The sequence below is a fragment of the Sitophilus oryzae genome, unplaced genomic scaffold (genome assembly GCF_002938485.1).
Source record: "Sitophilus oryzae breed Bouriz unplaced genomic scaffold, Soryzae_2.0 scaffold_194_pilon_pilon, whole genome shotgun sequence".
NCBI lineage: Eukaryota > Metazoa > Arthropoda > Insecta > Coleoptera > Curculionidae > Sitophilus > Sitophilus oryzae.
Genome location: NW_022146668.1, coordinates 4,606 through 26,264, shown reverse-complemented (window position 1 = coordinate 26,264; position 21,659 = coordinate 4,606). Strand labels below are relative to the sequence as shown.

Here is a 21,659-nt window from a genome sequence, read left to right as displayed (position 1 = left end):
TCCGAACTGTATTCGGGAAACTTCGGCAGCATATCCTGCAGACAAAAATAAGTAAAAAAGTTCGTATAAATGTATGCCTAAAATGCGTATTTTTGGAGATATGGGGTGTAGAAATTTCATTTTTATTTTCATTTTTTCCAAATAATTTTTAAAGTAACGTCAATATTTGGATGAAAAATGGTGTCTAGGAGTTTTGTCACATGAGAAATTTGATTTTGATGTCAAAATGACTCTTATTTGCAGGGGGCATGCGTTTTGAAGAGTAATAACTTTTCGTCCGTACATGTATAAAACTACTGACTAAAAAAATATTCATTCTCATGACTTTTTACGTAAAAAATATCTCTTGGTAAAAATCGCTACGAGCAACCGTTCTCAAGATATTTTGAATGGAAATAGTCAATACATGTCAGTTATACAGTTAACATACAAGTTATTACTCTTCAAACCACATAAAAATTATGTAGGTGGCGCCCTCTACAAGTAGGAGCCATATTGTCATCAAAATCAAATTCCGCATGTCAAAAAACTTCCAGACACCAATTTTCATCTAAATATTGACGTTACTTCAGAAATTATTTGGAAAAAATCGAAATAAAAGTGAAACTTCTACACCCGGTATCTCCCAAAACTAAGCATTTTAGGACATACATTTATACGAACTTTTTTACTAATTTTTATCAGCAGAATATGCTGCAGGAGTTTACGGAATACAGTTCGGACCACCCTGTATAACGCAAAATGAAGGAATAACTTCAACTAGCTTTTGCTAATACAAACATTGTTTTTTAATTTAAATATACTAAAAAAATAAATTTCCAATAACAGGAATTAGAATTCATAACACAACCCGTTACGAATTTGAAATCCTTTGCCAAACAATCGACAATAAATCTCCCCAAAAAGAAACTCGATAGTATTGAAAGTTAGTGAAAAAAGACACGACAAACAAACAAACAAACGCTGTTTAATTTTGAATCGGCGGCCGGTGGACGCATTCGGCACAATTCCCGGTCATTCGGTTATTTGATTTATGGCAGTAACGAGTCCCTTGTTTTTGAGCAAGTTTTTTGTCCTCCGCTCGGGACGAAAAAAGCAAATAATTTTCGATTAATCCAGAAACACAATTTAACTTTGCCCGATAAAGGGATTTTTAGAAACGCCGCACGTACTCAAACTCCCATAATTTACATTTAATGTTCTTTTTTTCAAAGCGCACGTTATCAGTTATTAATGTTAATTGATTTATTTGTTGGTAGGTTGACTTTCTCAAGTCGAGACTGATATAAATTGTTAAAATAAAGTTTGATAAAGTTATTGAAACTTGTTTTAAATGTGCTATTTGGGTAAGAGAAATATAGAAACTGTCAAACCAGAGTTGACTTGGATTTCTAGAGTTTAACGGTATTTCTTTCTGTCTCTTTCCCTTTTTCTTTTTCTTTCTTTTTTCTTTTTTCTTTCTCTTTCTCTTTTTCTTTCTCTTTCTCTTTCTCAGCCTAATACAGAAATATACAGCCTGTATATTATCGACATGAAACTGATAATTTGGTGACCATACAACATATTATGCAAAGAATAGTAAATTTAAAGTATCTAGACTGAAAAAAAGTTCTTTAGCCTTCTTATGATAAAAGTCAGAGCTGTAGAGATTTATTTTGCTTAATTTCAATTAAATGAACAAAACTAAACTTAAATAGATTAGCTATAAAATAAACTAAACATGTATACTTAAATCTTACACGTATTATAAATATAACATAAAAAATAAAAATAAGTAATATTTCGAATTGTTTCTGCACGTGAAAACTCTTTATCGCCGTATATTATGTCAAATTAAACTAAAGTAAGTATATGTGTCGAGTTTATCGGATTTTCCAGCTTGTTTACGAACGATATATATTTGCGAAGTTCCGTGAGAGGCGGCATTAGGAGATGACAGAAAAGTGGCAAACCTACTTCGAACACGTTAGAATCGTTGTCGATCGACAAGTGTGCTTGAAAGTTATTTCGATCTGAACATTTTGTAATCCGCTTTAAACTGTCAACGATCCTGAATAAAATATCTAGCTAAAAACTTTTTTTATCTTAATAATATTTTATATCTTTAATGATATTTTTTATCTCTCATATTTGTTACTACAGGGTGTAGAAGTTTTATTTTTATTTCGATTTTTTTTGCCAATATTTTCAATTGATTATTTCGCTTCCGAATATTTTGAGAACCAATACATAAAAATGAAACTCCTACATCCTGTTCCGAATTTCATTCTGCTTTTTTCATTCGGAAATTCCTTTTTCCGAATGAAGTATTTTAGGACGTACATTTATAAATTTTAAGCCGACCAAAACCAAAACCAACAGGTATGGTGTTTTCATTAAAAGCGGTATTTTTTTAAATTCACCTAAAATGAGTTATTTGGTCATAAATGACCTAAATACAAAATATTTTTGCGGTGTTCGTCTGTCCGTCTGTCCGTCTGTAAATACGATGGGACTCAAAAACCGCTAAAACCGATTTTTAACCAAATTTGGCAATAAAATACTGTGGCACCCGATAATCTGGCCATTACTTTTGGTGGGGGTTGGTAAGGGGTATGGGAGCGGGTATGGGAGGGGGTGGCTGGGTGGGTATGGAAGGGGGTATGGAGGGGTATGGGAGGGGGTTAAAATTTTTAAAAAATAGTAACTTCAAAATTACAGTAGCTAGCAAAACGCGGTTTTCAATTTAAGATTAGGAATAATGTTTGCAACAAAATTTGTAATAACATCAAAATCAGTCAAAGTCGCAGTTTTTGAGAAAATCCGTGTGGAGAACTCCAAACTCCCATCGGACGCGACCCCAGGTGGCGGATAGGGGAAATAACCGCCGACCAAAATTGGAAAAATTCCTTTACTTTGAAACTAAAAGAACTGCCTACCGACTTGTTATTAACATATTTTAGTATGGGTGGCTATACGTGCCTCCCGGCGCAAATTTTATTACTTATTTTAATCTACAGAATATGCTATTTTCCAAATACAATTCACATCATCCTGTATATGAAATACCATATAGCGAAATCAACTACAACATAAAAATAATTTAGCTATTTTCAAAATGCTTGTTTCTTGTTAAATAAATCTGAAATCCATAACTGTTAAAAATAATGTAATACTTTGAAGATATTTGGACTTCTATAATGGACTTCTTACTTTTATAGTTTTATTGTTGGTAATAATGAACAAACGTTCTTAAAAGTCTTTTCAGCATCTTAATAAAGCCATTTTCCCTTCACAGTGACTAAATCCCGTTAAATTATCTCATTAGGAACTGAATTGTTCGTTTTTAAAATACCTGCCCAGATCTTTTTTACTTTATGTAACTTAATATTTTAACCAGCCTTTTCAAACTAATCTTTCTTTTTACATTTTATCGAAATCATTCTTAAGAGGAAATTAAATAATAGAAAGTCTTTTTCAGATTTAGCACTTTTATGCTAGAAAAAGTATGTCGTATAAACATGAATGTTCATTTAAAGTGTTTAAATCAAGTTATTTTAGAACTATTAATTCAGAACGATAAAAACTAAGAAAATATCTTATAATACAGATTATTTTTTAAGAGAATGAAAAAGAAAGAGAAAGAGAAAGAGAAAGAGAAAGAGAAAGAGAAAGAGAAAGAGAAAGAGAAAGAGAAAGAGAAAGAGAAAGAGAAAGAGAAAGAGAAAACGTTAAAATCTAAAAATCTAAGACAAATTTGGCAGGACAAATCCAAGACAATTTAGATAAGATAGTTGGACAAGATAATTATGGAGAAAATGAGAGTTAACGTTTTTTAATGTTACTTAATTAAAATAAAAGAAACTGGAGGAGAAAACTTGTCACAACGCTTTAATATATTTTAAATTGTATATATGCAAACTAAAATAACTCAAAATAAAATTGTGGCCATTTTTAAGAATGCTTGTTTATACTTTTTTGAACTTGAACCATTTTAGCTTTGAAAATATTTGAAATTTTAGATATAAATTTGTACATCGGTACATTCTTCTTCGTCATTGAGGGATTTGTTGATTTCACATTTTCTATTAATAATGTTTCCTCCGATTTGTATAAAAATTATGGTATATAGGCGGGATAAAGGGAAGAAGATCCTTCATGTGTTGCCTCTTAGAGTGTGTTATGTGACGTCAATTTGAAATAATATTTTTCTTCTTGGTGCAATTTTATGCAGATCAACAACACAATTTTTTTTAGTTCTAAACATTAGAACTTGTGTTAAAATCGCACACAACTTTAAATTTTATGGACTTGCTCCAGTTCACTTCTGAAAGAAATCAACATAATGTTCAGAAACTGCTTAATGCATGAAGTATGACTTCATTTCATCAATGAAATGAATTGATGAAATGAAATCATACTTCATGCATTAAGCAGTTTCTGAACATTGTGTTGATTTCTTTCAGAAGTGAACTGGAGCAAGTCCATAAAATTTAAAGTTGTGTGCGATTTTAACACACGTGCTAATGTTTAGAACTAAAAAAAACTACTTTCTTAGCTTTTTCTTTTAAAAAACTTTTCTACTGAAAAAAAAACGATATTTTATAAACGTATAAAAACGAGATTATCTTAAAATAGTAGGAAATAGGACTTGATCCATTTTAATTCTGACCACTCCATATGTAGATATATTATATTTTATTTAAAAATAAATAAAATAGTATGAAACAACTCCCTGATAATATTTTATATAAACGATGTAAAAATTTGCTGTAAAATACGCCCAGCAACATTTTAAACAGTTTATGTTTTCTCTCCGAAATCCCTCCTCGAAACATCTCATCCCCCCCATTATGCAAAAAAAAATAACAAGGGAAAGGGACTAAAAAAGGGTCCGGAGGATCTGCACAGTCTCATCCCAACCTATAAATCACCTGCTCAATCCCCTTACGTACGATTTATTTGCAGGTATGGAGACATCCGTGGCGCCGCTCCTACCACAAGAGGCGGAAAGCTCAATGGGAGACGGACCCCAACTACTGTCAAATGGTGCGCGAGATCCCCCCCTACGACAAGGGTCGGCGGCTGCTCGACCTCATGGACATGGCCGTGTTCGATTTCCTTATTGGGAACATGGACCGGCACCACTACGAGACTTTTAGGTGAGTCGAGTTTACTGGACGGTTTTTTAGATAGGAAAATAAAGATTTAAAATTTAGTTTAAACGTCTTCTTTATGCTGCTAGGGCTAATCAAAACAGTAGGGTGGATAAAAAAAATCGACTACTTTTTTTCACTTTAAACTTTAAATAAAACGTTGATAGTCACCTCAACAAACTATGAAGTATAAGCTCTTAATTTTAACAGGAAGGTCTTCCACTTTTCTGTTTTCTATTTTTTCCTTATTATTAGAAAGAAAAAACATATAGTAATGCAAAAACGATTTCGATGGACGTGATCAACTTTGAGTGACAAGCGATGGCGACAGCGCTGCCAGATTGTGATGGATTTAAGAGAGATGAACTTTTAATTTAAGAGTGACAAACAATATATTATCATTTTTAAAGATTTTACGTTTTATTTCTAATTTAATAACTAATATTTTAGTAATTAATTGATTTATTTGTTTAATAGCTTATTTTGCTTATTACATATTGGCAAAAACTAGTCCATTATGGATATTCTGCTGCTATTATAGATTATTTACTATTTATTGATGTACATCTTACACCGCCATAAGTGGTAATGTCAAAAGGGTGTAGTCATTTAAGTTAAGTTAACCGTTTAAAAGATACTCAAATCTTATTTTTTACACAAAAAAAAAAAAAAAAAATTTTGTTTTAATAATTGGTACTCCTAATTTATTTTATGAGTTTCCCGAAGATTTGTACAAATTTGAGTTTCTATGAACATAGAAATGTTTAAACTTTTTTTTTCTATTTTTTTTAGTCCTATGCATGTTTGGGTGTATTGTAACAAAAATTAGAGTCAATGATTTATTAAATTTCGTGTAAATAACGTTTTCGTCACAAATTACTTATTATATTATATTATAATTGACTTACGTTGGGAAAAGCAATAATACATAAAATTTAATAAAATAAGGGCAGTACTTTTTTTTAAATAAGTACTGTTTTTTTTACTAAAATATACCAACGAACGGCGGTATTTTTTATATATTTAGGAACAAATGCCATATATGAAAAATTTGCCTCGTTTTTCGGCGGTATTCGTGTTATGAAATATGTTATCCCGTCTTAAACGGGTCTTTCTTTTATATATGCCTTTTGTGAACTGTTGTTTAAAGATGTCATAAGAGTGGTTAAATTACTTAATCAAAAATAGCTCATTGATTTACGTGTAATAACACGTAACTCATGAAAAAACTGACTTGTAATTTTTTTAATCTCTACAATACCTAGATGACTTTTTTTACTATTACCGTCAAAAATAAATAAATAGCGCTTGATTATCCTAGAATTGAAAACGTTTTTTTGAGAAAATTGCATTTAAAAATTGCAAGTTTGTATAAATTGGACCTGATGTAGTTTGTTCGGATTTGTTTATATTGATTTATTCGGTAGTGATTGTTTTTTTTACTTTTTTTATTTTTTGTATGAATTTAAATGAATCTAAAATTAGTTTGTCAAATGATTGCCCGGTTGCAAATGTCAATTATCATTTTAATTGCGTTATAACTAGTAAATTGGTGTGAAATCTATAGTAAAACTTACTAATGTAATTAAATATAGTTCATTGATAGCGTTTTTCGTCGGTTCCGCGTGGATAGAAAGTCACAATCTATTTAAACACTATTTATTTAACACTAATTAACAGAAACAATAACGATAAAAAGACTTAAAGAACTATTTACAAACGATTTATAACTATTTATCTAGAAGAATTTATTTTGAATTTTAGCGTCTAACTGTACTCTTCGTCTATTTATGTCTGCCCTCTTTAGGCCACTGCCGCCGGCTTTATACCCACAGCTAAAGATTTCTCGAATAGTCATAGATCGTTAGGTGCATAGAGAAGGTTTCGATTGTTCACGTATGTACTACTCCATTCCAGTGGAACTCGATTCTTCTCGAAACTTGAATGAATGATTACGGTGTCTATTCTTTAGTGCGATGTTAAGGTCATCTGAGGGCAGAACATATAGTTAGGTTAGGTCGAGTTCACACGGGTCCGCAACAATATCAACAACACCATTTATCCACGTCAGTGATTAAGCTTGACCGGCACAGCGTTGCCCCCTTTTACATATTTTCTTTTTAATAAAAAATAGTTTTTTTTTTTAAAACAAAATAAATTAGTTATAAATATATAAAACAGTTGTTATCTGGCTACATCAACAAAACTGACCTATTTAACAGAACTTAAGGGACAAACCAAACTACCGCTTTCTCGTTCAAAATATTCTAATAAAGTTGCGATGAGTTTTTACGGCTATTAAGCTATCCGGTATTACCCTGCAACGAAAGAGGCTTCCAAAAGAACAATGTTCGACTGCGCTGCAACTAAACCAGTACAAAAACTAAATGTCAAAACGAATGACAATGTCAGGAAATTAATAGATAAATGTGGCATCTGGACATTTTTTACAGGAGAGCTACCACCTGAATCCCCAGCGAAAAAATTAAATTCCAGTTAGTCAGCCCGACGCCGAATATATCTTATGGTTGGCAAGAACGAATTTAAAATCGCGCTCTCGATTACGTAACTAAAAGTTTAATTAATATCAAATATAGATTTGTGTCTCGTTCTATCTTAATCTCCAGTGACAAGTGTTATGTCAATTTTAGTAAATTACGTCTAGAGATTGACTCGCCGAAAGTATCGATTGTCATTCCCCAGCCGTCTTAGACAGATACATTACTTCTTATGTCTGTTTCATCTCAAACATATAATAAAAATACATAAAATATTAAACTGTAAACAGAATATTAAGTTTCCTTTCAATAAGTTTGTGTAGCGAACAAGTACTCGTTAAGCGTAAAGTTTACGAGAGAATCTCCCGCCCCGCTGTTGGTCCCACTATATTTGAATCTGTCAAGACTGTTAAACAACTTCCTCGGCGAGTTGTGTTCATTATGCATTTGAGTCGGCCCAACTTTAACACTCTTTAATATTAACGGTCGACATGGCCGCGAAAGTTGGGATACGTTGACGTTAACGCGCCGTTAGTTTATCAATAATATAATTAGCACGCCCGGAAACTTCGCTCCAGTAATATGTTTTGATATTCGAGGATATTACAGCATGAGATTCGATGTCAAGACTCGCGAACGTTATCAGTGAAATAAGAGTAGTAAAAGGTATTTTGATTTAACCGTTTAATATTTGGCGTTAACTTGGTGCAAATAAAAAACATGATTTTAATGAAGAAAAACATCAACAGTATTTTCATGTTATAATTTCTCAAAAAAAAAAAATAAATTAAGTAAAAAATATTTTTTTAAGTGAAATATTAAATACTTTAATTGTGTCGAAAGAAAAAAAAAAAAATTTCCAAAATTTTTTCAATTTGTAGACAAAGGTAAACTAACAAACAAAGTAAAAAAATCAAGGTAAACATCAAAAACAAACAAGAAGATATACAAAACATTATACCAAATAATATTAGTGTCTATTGTTTTAAAATGAACATTTACTAAATGTTTACAATGTCAAAGAAAAATAAAAAATAATAGTTCAAAAATATTTAGTTTAGTTTATAGCAAAAATATCACTGACCTCTAAATAAATTTTAATTTTTCGATGTCATTAGTAAATAATAGCAATAGCAAACCATTAGACCAGTGTTTACAGAGATCAAATTCGATTTCAAAATATAATTCATTTACGGTGTAGAAAGTTTTGTCTAGTAAATAAGATTCAATGCTTTGCGAAAATGAAAAAATGATGTATGGATTTGATTTCAAATGGCAGGTGATTGTGCATTTTTTCGAGTTGTATAATATGAACTTTTAACTAACTCTGAGCGTGGGGTAGGTAGATAGAGATCTTGCTCCGTGTTCCTGAGTGGATAAGTGTGAGATGGCCTTTCTTGAGGAAGCTGAGACATGCTTACGTATTAGGCAAACGGATTCAATATACAATAAGAAAGGAAGAGTCAATATTTTTTAATTCTTTAAAAGGAGTCCCGGCAATGAGTTTCTGTTCTGCTGTTTAGTCCCAGTGATTATCGAACAGCTCTCTTCTGGAGCTTGAAAATTCGGTCAAATTGAGTCGCAACAACACGTACCCAGAATGGAAGGGCATACCTGAGGTGCGACTCAAAAAGGGCATAATAAACAGTTCTAGCCACTGACAAAGTTAAGCTCCTTAGAAACAGACCTTAATGCAAAACAGGCACAGTCATTTTTTCGACAAGCGTTCATATGTATGTCCCATTTCAGAATAAATTTCCACAACAGCCCTAAGAATTTTCAGATTTTAGCGTCAAGGGTGGTGGTTATTAAAGTACAAAAGGCTGCAACGAGTTTTATACGACAAAGCTTTAGTTTTGTCGTATGTTTTGTCAATATGTTTGTTTGTTTGTTTTGCCATAGTCTACCGATTTCGAGGTCTCGATCGTTGTGGAGTACGATCTTGGGGTCACCATCATCAATCATCTTTTTCAGCTTATTGAACCATTCCTAATTATGGTGTAGCATCCCCTCACAATAATTTAAATAATCTTCTTGTAGTTGGACGCCATTGTTTGTCCTGTTGCGTTGGCTATGCGGGCTCAAGTTATACTTGATAATTTCCTAATATAGTGGTCCCATCTCAGGTTTGGTTTGGTTCTATTCTTTGGTCCTCTTCTAGTACAATGCTGTAATTTGTCTGTTGTATGCTACTGGTAATGCTGTGAGTCTTCTGTTGTTTGTTCTTCTTGGCGCAGGTGTTCTATCCATTGCCACTTCTGGGATTTCATTCTGTGAATGACAATTACCTGAGTCTTTTGTCATATCCACTCTCCATATGCTTTTCCAGCATATTTTTGTTCCATCGAAGAATTGCGCCACTGCAGCTTCCTTATAATATCCATTTAAAGTGTCCAGGTTTCGCATGCATAGGTCCATGACTGGTAGTACACAAACACATTGGTCGAATGTTTTTTTCTTTAGATAAAAGGTCTAGATCTCAATATGATTGAGTTTCTTTCTTATGCACTCCAAATTTATGTATATCATGGAATTTATGTAATAATATATTATATATTTTATTTATCTCCGATTAACAAGAAAAGATAGTAAAGTTGCGGTTTGCGCTAATATTTGGGAACTTTGTGCTCTATTTAATGTAGCAAAAGAGAAGATATAGGCCCTCCTATTGTAAAATGTTTTATGCAAAAGGGCAATATCTGTTATGGTGTCAAACAGCGCAGCCCTCTAGCTACACGAAAAAAAAATTATGGAAACAAAATTAATTAACTGGAGATCATTAAGGAAAAAAAACTTTTTAAATGAGCCTAGTTGTTGTTTTAAATCGACCTACCAAACAAGTTTAACCTTATCTTTTAATAAATACCCTTCCCCCACAACTTTACAACAATTTTATGAGATAGAGCAAAATACTCCTATATCAAAAAATACAATTTCTCGATGATTATCAATAGTAATATTTAAAATACCTGTTCACATGCAATATTTTTTTCTGATGGCTTATCAAAGAAAACGCCCCCTAGCGGACATTTTTCCGAACTTAAATACTATGTGTAACTTTTACTGTGCTTAAGAAGACTTTAAATCTTATTTTCTTTTTTTGCCCAAGCCCTACGTTGGGCGCCAAATGTATACACCCACAAAAACCTTGACCGCTTTGAGTCAACGAGGCTCAGCGTCTTGAGCTACTTCTCGGAGAGTCATGTTCGTGTTTGTATGTTCCTCAAAGACAATTGAACAGTAAGATGTTGTAGACACTAAAACTAGTACCTAGTTTTGTAGTAGTGTTCTCAATTTACAAATTGAGTGACTGTTTTAAGGTGCCAATAATATAACATTTTTTTTTCTTTCTTGGGTATGGAGGTTTTTTGTTTATTAATCTGTGTGTATCATTCACTTACATTCTTCTATATAGACTGGTGGTAGAAAGGCGGCTGCGGCTTCAAGAATAAAGTGCCCGAGAAAGCCCACCATGATGAGGCGAAACAATGAAAATACAGAAAAAAATGTTTCCATTTTCAATTTAATAAAAAAACCTCATACCCAAGAAAGGGAAAAAAAAATAATGAAAAAAAAAAAAAAAAAAAAAGAATTTAAAAAAAAGAAAAGAAATAAAAAAAAAAAAAAAAAAAAAAAAAAAAAAAAAAAATCAATAAAATATATATCTACCTATTTATACATTTTATAATTTTCGATTTACTTAATAATATTTGTTTAAGGTTTGGACAACTTTATTTTAGGTTATTTGGTAACAATACTTTTACTCTACATCTGGACCATGGGCGAGGCTTCGGTAAGCCTTACCACGACGAAGTGTCAATATTGGCACCAGTACTTCAATGCTGTATGATAAGACAGTCTACGCTAGAAGTATTACTTAAGTAAGTACCACTACCACCTAATTTAACATGTTCCACACTTGAATATTATCAAGACTCCTATTTATTATTTTTTAATGAAGCACTGTCAAATTTTTTGTTTCTAAATAGCTCTTCATATGTAAATAAAACTTGAAACTAAAAGAAATCATTAACCAATTGTACGAAAATTCTTTAAGCTCTAAAGAGAACTTAGAAGCAGAAAGTTTAAAATGAGAAGAAAATATATCCAAGAAACAAAAATTTTTAGTGTTTCTCTCATTTGTACAAATATCGTGAGAACATCAATGTAATATATAAATTTCTACGAGAATATTTAAATGTATGAGACCAAACCCATAGTTTTAATTCATAATAACGTTTAGTCGTGAAAAACCACATAAAAATCTCTACGTTTACGATGGTCCGAACTTATCTTCAATTCTCGATCCAGCGATTTATATTAGGCCAATTTTATCGAAATAAAAGCCGTAAGTGTTTTTTCATGGTATCGTGACTAAGTGTACAGTCTTTGCGCGTTTAGTTGGTGGAATTTTACCTTTACTACCAGGCGTCTACATATAGAGCGGAAAATATGACATCTGACAGCCACTTACTTTGAACAAAATCGAGAAAAAAATTCATATATCGTTGGACCTTGTTTTATGAGACGCACTTCTTTATAAGGCTAAATATATTATTTTACGAATATCCTTTAATAGTAATTTATAAACTTTTATTAAGAATCAGATAAGATATATAATCTTATCTTATTTTTAGGTAGAATATACAAATATATAATTATTATAAACTAGAAGTTTTTAAAATCGAGATTTTTTAAATTAATATTGCTCTATATCTTTAGTGCTCTATAATAATATTAAATTTCACGCTGTACCCTATTTAAATATTTAAATTATTAAAACTTTTTTAAAAACAAGTTTATATTTAAATTTTCAAAAAAGACGAAAATAAAACTTAAATTAAATCCATCAATAAAACAGCCACACAGAAATTTGATTTTGATGTCAATACGACTCCTATTTGTAGGGGCGTCACCTACATGTGTTTTAACTGTTTTGAAGAATAATAACTTTTTGTCCGTACCTGTATAAAACTTTTTTTACTTAAGAAATATCTTGTAGTAAAAATCGCAACCGTTCTCAAGATATTTGAATAGAAGTAGTCAATACATGTCATTATTGACAAAAAATAAACATGTCGAATAGATAGTTATTTGACTGAAATAATAAATTTGAGAACTTTTTATTTTTTTAAATTAATCATAAATTTTTCTTTGAAAAAATGATGATAACACAGTTTCTGTTGAACTTTTGACACAAAATAATTTCAAATTTATGATTTCAGTCTAATAACTATTTAGTCAAGTTTTTTAATTTACGTCAATTATGACAGGTATTGAAAATTTCGATTCCAAATATCTCGAGAACTATTACTCGTAGTGATTTTTACCAAGAGACCTTTTTTACATAAAAACCTTCGTAAATGTATATTTATTACTCAGTAATTTTACACAGGTCCGGACGAAAATTTATTTCTTTTCACACCAGTTAAAAAATATGTATGTGGCGCCCTCTACAAGTAGGAGTCATACTGACATCAAAATAAAATTGATCATGCCAAAAAACTCCCAGACACCAATTTTCATCCAAATATTGACGTTAATTCAGAAATTATTTGGAAAAAATCGAAATAAAAATAAAACTTCTACACCCTCTATCTTCGAAACTAAGCATTTTAGGGCATACATTTATACGAACTTTTTTACTTATTTGTATCTCCTGAATATGCTGACAACGCTTCCGGAATACAGTTCGGACCACCCTGTATTTTACATCAACAATGACAATTGTCTTTATTATCTTCCTATTTATCTTATTATACAAATACAATGGACAAAAAAAAAATGGAATATGGTTAATATCCTCTATCGTTATTTCCAAGTCACCTTGACGGCTATTTTTTTTGATCATACGATATATAATATAATCCAAACGTTTCATTAAATCTTATCGAATATTTCTTTTATACTGTTACATCTTCTGTGCTTTTACCGCAAAAAAATCCGTCTGTACCTGTATGATGATATTTCTACGTTGGCACTCGTTACGTCTACATAGAAAGCCGTAGCGGCGAAGCGCACACAAGAAAATTAAGCCTGGAAGGGTTCATGTACGAGATTAAAACAGCTTTGTCGTTGTTCAGTTTAGAATAAAGCCCTAAGTGTATGTAATAAGAACGGAAAAAAGGCTTGTTGAAATTTAATTCCTTTTTGAGTCTAGGTAAAGGAAGAAAATTTCTGCTTATAAAAATAAAATAGCAAGAGCGATTTTTAGGAAAATACTAAACTTAATAGGATATATGTTTAATTAAACTAAAATATCTTTAATAGCTAAGTTTTTTTCTGTTTCATTATCTTTGATCACATTGTTATACATTTATTTTTCTATATTCTTATTTAATTTTGTATAATAATACACGCATGATTATTAATCACTGGCGTAATTTAATTATGGTGAGCGTCACGGGTTATTCATCTTCCTGTATATTAATTGAACTATTCGTTCACCTTCATCATTATAAAATCATAAGATTTCATCAAGTATGTTTATTATTTGTACATATCGTTTTTTTTTAATTTTGAGATATTTATTAACTATTAAACATTTTTGGGAATCTAAAAATACCAAATCAAGTAATTTTTTGTCAAAAGATTGTGAAAAAACTAACATAGATTTATTTCTGTTTTTTTCACAATCTTTTGGTTTATGAGGAACACTTCTTTATAATGTTGAAATTATTATTTTAAGAGTAACTATTGTTATACAGGGTGGTCCGAACTGTATTCCGGAAATTTCGGAAGAATATTCTGCAGATAAAAATAAGAAAAAAGTTCATATAAATGTCCTAAAATGCTTAGTTTCGGAGATACAGGGTGTAGAAACTTCATTTTTATTTCGATTTTTTCCAAATAATTTATGAAGTAACGTAAATATTTCGATCAAAATAGGTATCTGGGAGTTTTTTGACATGAGTAATTTGATTTTGATATCAATATATCTCCTTACTCCGTACCTGTATAAAACTACTGATTAAAAAAAAATATACATTTACGACAGTTTTTACGCAAAAAATATCTCTTGGTCAAAATCGCTACTAGTAATAGTTCTCGAGATTGGAACCGAAATGATCAATACCTGTCATCATTGACATAAATTAAACATATTGACTAAATAGTTATTAGAGTCAAATTATAAATTTGAAATTTTTTGTGTCAAAAGTTTAACAGAAACTGTTTTATCATCATTTTGTCGCAGAAAAATTTATGATAATTTATAAAAAAAATTTCCCAAATTTATTATTTCAATCAAATAACTATCTACTCAAGGTGTTTATTTTTTTATCAATAATGACATATATTGACTAATTCCATTCTAAATATCTTGAGAACGGTTGCTCGTACTGATTTTGACCAAGAGACATTTTTTACGTAAATAATGACGGAAATATAATTTTTTTCACTCAGTAGTTTTATACAGGTACGGAAGAAAAATTATTACTCTTCAAAACTCCCTCCAGATAGGAGTCACATTGACATCATAATCAAATTTCTCATGCCAAAAAACTCCCAGACACCAATTTCATTCGAATATTTACGTTACTTCAGAAATTATTTGGAAAAAATCGAAATAAAAATGACACTTCTACACCCTGTAACTCCGAAATTAAGCATTTTAGGACATACATTTATACGAACTTTTTTACTTACTTTTATCTGCAGAATATGCTCTGCCGAAGTTTCCCGAATACAGTTGGGACCACCCTGTATTTTACTTCAACAATGACAGTTTACTTCATTATTTTTCTATTTATCTTATTATACAAATACATTGGACAAAAAAATGGAAAATGGTTAATATCATCTATCGTCATTTGCAAGTCAGTTTAAGTATACAGGGTGTTAAAGAAATAGTGTATCTAATTATAATATAGAAAACAAATTTCTTGCAGTATAGGTATATAATAAAATTATATAAGGATTCTTGCTACTTAACTGCTTAGTTTCGGAGATACAGGGTGTAGGAATTTCATTTTTATAAGAAGAAATTTAATTCTACGCTGTGTTTGTCATAATGTGGATCAACCTGCTCTTACTACCGGTTTCGGAGCCCTACTCCATTATCAGGTGAGCTTGGGCAGATCCACAAAATGACAACCACAGCGCAGAGATAGTTAATTCCGACTTGTCGAAAAGTGTCGGTTAGATATTAAGTCCCGAACGGGAGATAGCGGCCTGCGTACAATGGTAGTACTTTCGTACCACCGGGGCGCCGGCTATCGATAGTAAAAGGATGGTAAAAAGTCGGAATTAACTATCTCTACGCTGTGGTTGTCATTTTGTGGATCTACCCAAGCTCACCTGATGATGGAGTAGGGCTCCGAAACCGGTAGTGAGAGCAGGTTTATCCGCATCATGACAAACACAGCGTAGGATTAAATGTCTATATAAGCAGTTAAGTGGCAAGAATCCTTATATAATTCTATTCTAATTATAATAGTATATACTAATATTTGGTCACTGATTCTACGGATAAAAATAAGACCTAAAATAAAAAAAATAAGACCCAAAAAGTTCCTATGAATATATGCCCTAAAATGATTCCCGAAGTTAACAGCTCTGGAATAGCCTTATTAGCCTACAATATATCTGAAGAAATCACAATGAAACAGGCCCGATAGCCACCCAAAAACCTAACCTAAATAAATATACAATTTTTAAGCAATTACACCAGACATATAGAAATATACCATTCAAAAAGCTTGTTAACTTCAATGGATAATTACACCATTGGGTAAACCCCACTCTCCAAACTGAATTTTCATTCTAACGCAAGCTTTCAGCTGTCAACAGACGAAAACTATTAAGTTGTTTTGAATAATTTCCGTTCGAATCAGACTTTTTTAGAGTCGAATTAAAGTCGAATGGCTTTCTTGTACCCGAACAGAAAAATAAAAAAGGGGGGAAATGTTCTCGGAACGAAATAGTAAATTATGTAGTCCGACATTAACATGCAATTTATCCGGAATAATAGATTATATTTGTATTATTCAAATCGAAGTGTCAAACGGAGAAAATTCATTTTAACGCTAATGTTTTCTGCTGCGGAACGAACATGTTTATTTAATGAGCTCGCGTTTGTGTACGGCTTGGATTAAAACACTTCTGAACTCGTTAGCGCAATTGAGGGGATGGTGGAATACAGAAAGTAATGGTTATTTTGCTATTTTGTTGTTGTACTCAGTTCCTTTCCTTCTATTTCTTTCAATTTTTATTCAAGAGAAACAAATATATCAAGAAAGTCCAGTAATATTACTCTATTAATAGTTCTACTAGTTACTGAAAAACGCATACCTCTGAACAATAACTGTAAAGGCAAATTTAGACCAGTATCTTTATTATGCCGATATATTTGTTGCGATTATTATAGATCCCAACATCATTTCAACCCATTGATAAAAGAATACATGGACATGTAACGCCCATATACAGGCTGCAACAGAAGCAACAGAATTTGTGATGTTAGACGCCATTTTTTTGGTTGTAACAAATGAGTCATCAGCTGGTCATCAGCGACAATTTTAACGATTTTTCATAGTTTGTGTGTAGTGAGCTTTGTACAAATTTTATTACAATGGTGATTAGTTGTTCAGATTTCAAGTGTAGAAGCCGCAGCGATAAGAAAGAGCCAGAATTAACGTTTCATAGGTAAATAAACAGTCCACTCCATCTTTTTACCGTTTTCTTATTGAATTCGATAATTATTTTTTTGATATTATACCGGGTGCGTCTCAAAAGTGGCTCACCCTTATAATTTTTTTATTTTTTCAGATAAAAAACGAGATTTGGTATGTTAGTATATGACATAAATTAGGATTGATTGGTGTATTCAATTGTTTTTGATCACTTTCTGTTTCACCGGAAATGACTACAACTTTTGATTTTTAAATGACATTTTCGGTATTTTTTACTTTATTCAATAGAAAATGACATTCTGACGTTGGCGCGATTACGTCAGCTAGGGGGACGTTTAAAATAACTATTAACAAAAGGGTATAAAATTATTTGTAAACCAGCTGAAATCTGCTGGGTACAAAACGATGTATCTGCTAGTGAAAATTAAAACCTGTTAGTCTAAGAGTTAGCCCAAATGAGTGACATTATTAAAATACTTAATTATGCACCAAATCCATTATAATTTAATTTTAAAATATTTATGATATACGCTGTTTAATAAATTTCAATCAATAATAAATATCACACTATAATTTACCACAATTAAGATAAAACAAAATTGGTTAAACAACGTGGTAAATAAATATTTTAAAAACTACAGAGTATTGCGTGCATTGCGTGCGTAAAAGGATTTGTTTTATGTTGATTACACACTCAATAAATCATTAGTGTATAATAATGCAAAACGTCGTCCAGTCAAAAATTATTATTATAAAAAAATCTTCCAAAATAGCCGATATATTTTACTTTGAAAATAATAAAAAAAATTTTTGAAAGTCTGGGAACCACTGGATTTTACGTTCTTCTAAATTTAATCTACTACATATGTTGCCGTATTATCAAGATATTAATTTAATGTAATATTTTTTTATTTTTTTTTAAAGAACGATTTACCTACAAGTAATGCTTTTGATTATCTACAAAAAAACTTTTGTAAAAAATGCTTTTTAATACATTTCAACAAAAAAAATGGTAACCTTAATACAACATTAAATGAAAGAAGCGATAGTCTCTAAAAGAAAAATAACAGAGGCTTTTTTAATACAATCTAAGAAAAATAAATGTATTGCTCATGCATCTGTAGATGATGTTAGTAATGTATGGCAATAGCTTCTTTGATTTTAAAGAACATAACATAAATAAACATAACATACGTAAAATTTAAAAATAATCATACAGAAAGTTTGGGGCTTTTCGGTTTTCCTTATTAAGTAATTGTTATCAGGTAGTAATTGTTAATTTTGAAGTTTAACTTGTATATAATGTCATTTTAACAGAACGTCAACCGTTTTTGTAGACGTGTCTGTTTTAAAAAAAATAAAGTCTTCTCGAATAGTTGCATTTAAATATTTTAAATAGTTTTTTTTCTTTATTCTTTGTATTTTTTGCTTCCGACGACGGAAAGAGATAGACTTTCCGAAACGTTAAGCATTTTTTTGTTTGTTAGGCAAATTTGTATAACTGTAAACTTAACTTCTGACAACTAGTACCCGTTTGGATTTAACGCAGAAGTGTTTACAAAAAATAACTATTTTATTTTGTAGATTTTCCTGCAGTGGCGAAATACCTATACAGGGTGTCTCAGAAATACGTGAAAGTATTTTAAGGGGTGGTAGATCTCGATAAAAGAAACATATTTTCTCTTTATAGTTTTTCAAGTAAGTCCAAAAGAACGGAGTTATTTTACTTTGAAAATTTCCAAAAAAAATATTTTTTGCTAAAATTTTGAAAACCACTGGATCTTTTCTGGATTTTGTTTTTTGTAAATTTAACATAATACCTATATTGCCATGTTATCAAGAAATTATGTTTTTTAAAACTAAAAAAAATTTCGAATTTTCAAAAAAAATGTTTCGCGAAAAAAACCTCATAGGCGTGTTTCTGGGGTTAAACTATTCTACCAGTTAAGGTACTTGCACTTATTTCTGGGACACCCCTGTATAGGATTTTTTGGAGAGATGAAACCGCCACATAGATATAGACATTTTTCATTAAATCATTGTCTACGACGTTCAAAGAAATATAGGTCTAACATGTTACGTATGTTAATGTATGAATTATGTATTTCAAAATTTCTATAGAATATGTTAATAATCAGAAAATTTCTTCAGTTCACTTCTTGTAATATTTCACTGTAATTCTCTGTAATATCTGTATTTATGGTAGTCCTGTTCTGAGCGACTAAATCGGTATTTTGTCGTTTCCAAGTTGTGCATACGTCGCGTCGCGTCGGTGCTTGTTATTCGACAAGTTTCCCGCATAGATAATGCCCTCTATAAATTACGCCCGACCGGCTGCTGGGTCGCTCCAACCCCGTGGCTTCCGCCGGATGATTTCCGCAAACTCCGGATTCCAACTTCTTTACATATACTTTCCAGGTATTTCCGGCCATTCCGGAATAACGACGTTACTTAACCCCGCATTTAAATTACCGATTCAACTGGAGATGTCGAAGTTGGTGTCGTTCGGGTTTTATTTCGTTCGGTTTTGTTACTTTAGGTAAAGTGTTGTGTCGGAAAGCCGTTTGGATTGTTAACAACTATTTTAATAAAACACAAAAACAAAAATTATTACTATTTTTATGTTTGAAACAGGATTTATTGGGATTATAGTATTATTTTTATTATGTTGTTAAGTTTTGATTGCTAAATTTCCTGTTATTTTTAACTTTATTAAAAATATTTTAATTCATTTTATACGAACATCTTTCAAAATACAAAATACACTTAGATCCCTTTTAACACACACTAAACCAATGAATACTGAATAAGAAACAAAAATGTAATATACAAAATACCATGTGAATGCGATAAATTTTATATTGGTGAAACATCTAGACCCTTAAATGTTCATATATAAAGAACATAAAGATTATTTAAGAAAGGGCGACTTTCACAAATCTAAGATTTTTCAGCATTGGTGGGACACAGGGCACATAATAGATTTTAACAACGCCAAAGTTATAATGAAAGAAGAGATAGTTTCTGAAATAAAAATAAAAGAGGCTTTTTTAATACAATTTAATAAAAATAAATGTATTGCTCATACATGTGTAGATGTTAGTAATGTATAGCAATCGCTTCTTTGATTTTAAAGAACATAACGTATATAAACATAACATACGTAAAAATGAAAACAAATTAAAAAATTATCGTACAGAAAGTTTGAAGCTTTTTAGTTTTACCTTGTTAAATAATTGTTATCGGGTTGTTTAACTTGATATAATGTCATTTTAACAGAACGTTAATGGTTTTTGTAGACGTATCTATTTTAAAAAACTAAAGTGTTCTCGAATAGTTGCATTTAGATATTTTAAATATTTTTTTTCTTTGTTCTTTGTGTTTTTTTACTTCCGACGACGGGAAGAGATATACTTCCCAAAACGTTAAGCATTTTTTTAAGGTACAATTGTTTATTAGTAAACCATTACTGACAATTAGTCTCCGTTGGATAACGCAGCAGTATTTACAAAAAATAACTATTTTATTTTGTAGATTTTCTTGCAGTGGCGAAATACTATAGGACCTTTTTGAAAAATAATAAAAATCAAATAAAATTATTTGCTAAGTCGATATTAAAATCTTTTTACGCAACGTTTCATTTTTGCTAACGGAAGTATTCAAAAAATTGAAATAAGTAACCAAGTATTGTGACAAAGTTATAAAAACGACAAATATAAAAAATATGCTTTGTAATAAGTTTGTAACAAGAAATAGGGCACAACCTTGCAGTGTCTGATACATGTTTATTTGTTGTGAAAAATTTATCATTATATCTGTAACTTTATTATCAATTTTATGTAGATGTGATTTAGTATTGGTTTAAAACAGTCATTTTATTTGAGCGAGATATTTCAAATAACTATCATATGGTTTTCTGTTAATCTATAATTCTGGTTCTGTCTCAGGGGCCCCCTGCGAAATTCGTGATACAGGGCCCTTTCAATGCTAGCTACGCCACTGCCTAGAATTATAAAAAGTGGTCAGAAAGGAAGCCAAAAATGCAATAATATACATTGTATTCCATTTAAAAAAATATCCCGATCCACTCACTCCCTTTGAGCCACCCTGTATTAGTTAAAATATTTTCCTAATACATACTTTACATCCCATACAGCACGTTCAAATGAAATTACGTTTCTACAAGGGAGACACATGAGAAACAAAATATGTTAAAGTGAACCTAAGTGTTCATCTAGTTCTGACATATACATATGAGATACACGCAGGTTTATATTGATAGAATTGTGTGATACAGTGTTTACTAGTTGTATAACGTATGCACTCAAGATTCTAAAGAGTTTTTTTGTAACGTAATAAATAATTATTAAAATGATGAAATCTGACGTCGGTAT

General features: G+C 30.9%; 1 protein-coding gene across 1 annotated transcript in view; it reads left to right on the top strand.

Annotated features, from left to right (window-relative positions):
• LOC115883577 (extracellular serine/threonine protein CG31145-like) overlaps window positions 1-11,514 on the top strand; it is a gene marked incomplete at its 3' end in the record, with an annotated part of 20,221 nt that extends 8,707 nt beyond the window's left edge. Inside the window, exons 3-4 of the mRNA XM_030901936.1 lie at window positions 4,948-5,141; window positions 11,374-11,514. Of these exons, the coding sequence (XP_030757796.1) occupies window positions 4,948-5,141; window positions 11,374-11,514 (335 nt within the window). The remainder of the gene's footprint in view (window positions 1-4,947; window positions 5,142-11,373) is intronic.
• Between the last annotated feature and the right edge of the window lie 10,145 nt (window positions 11,515-21,659).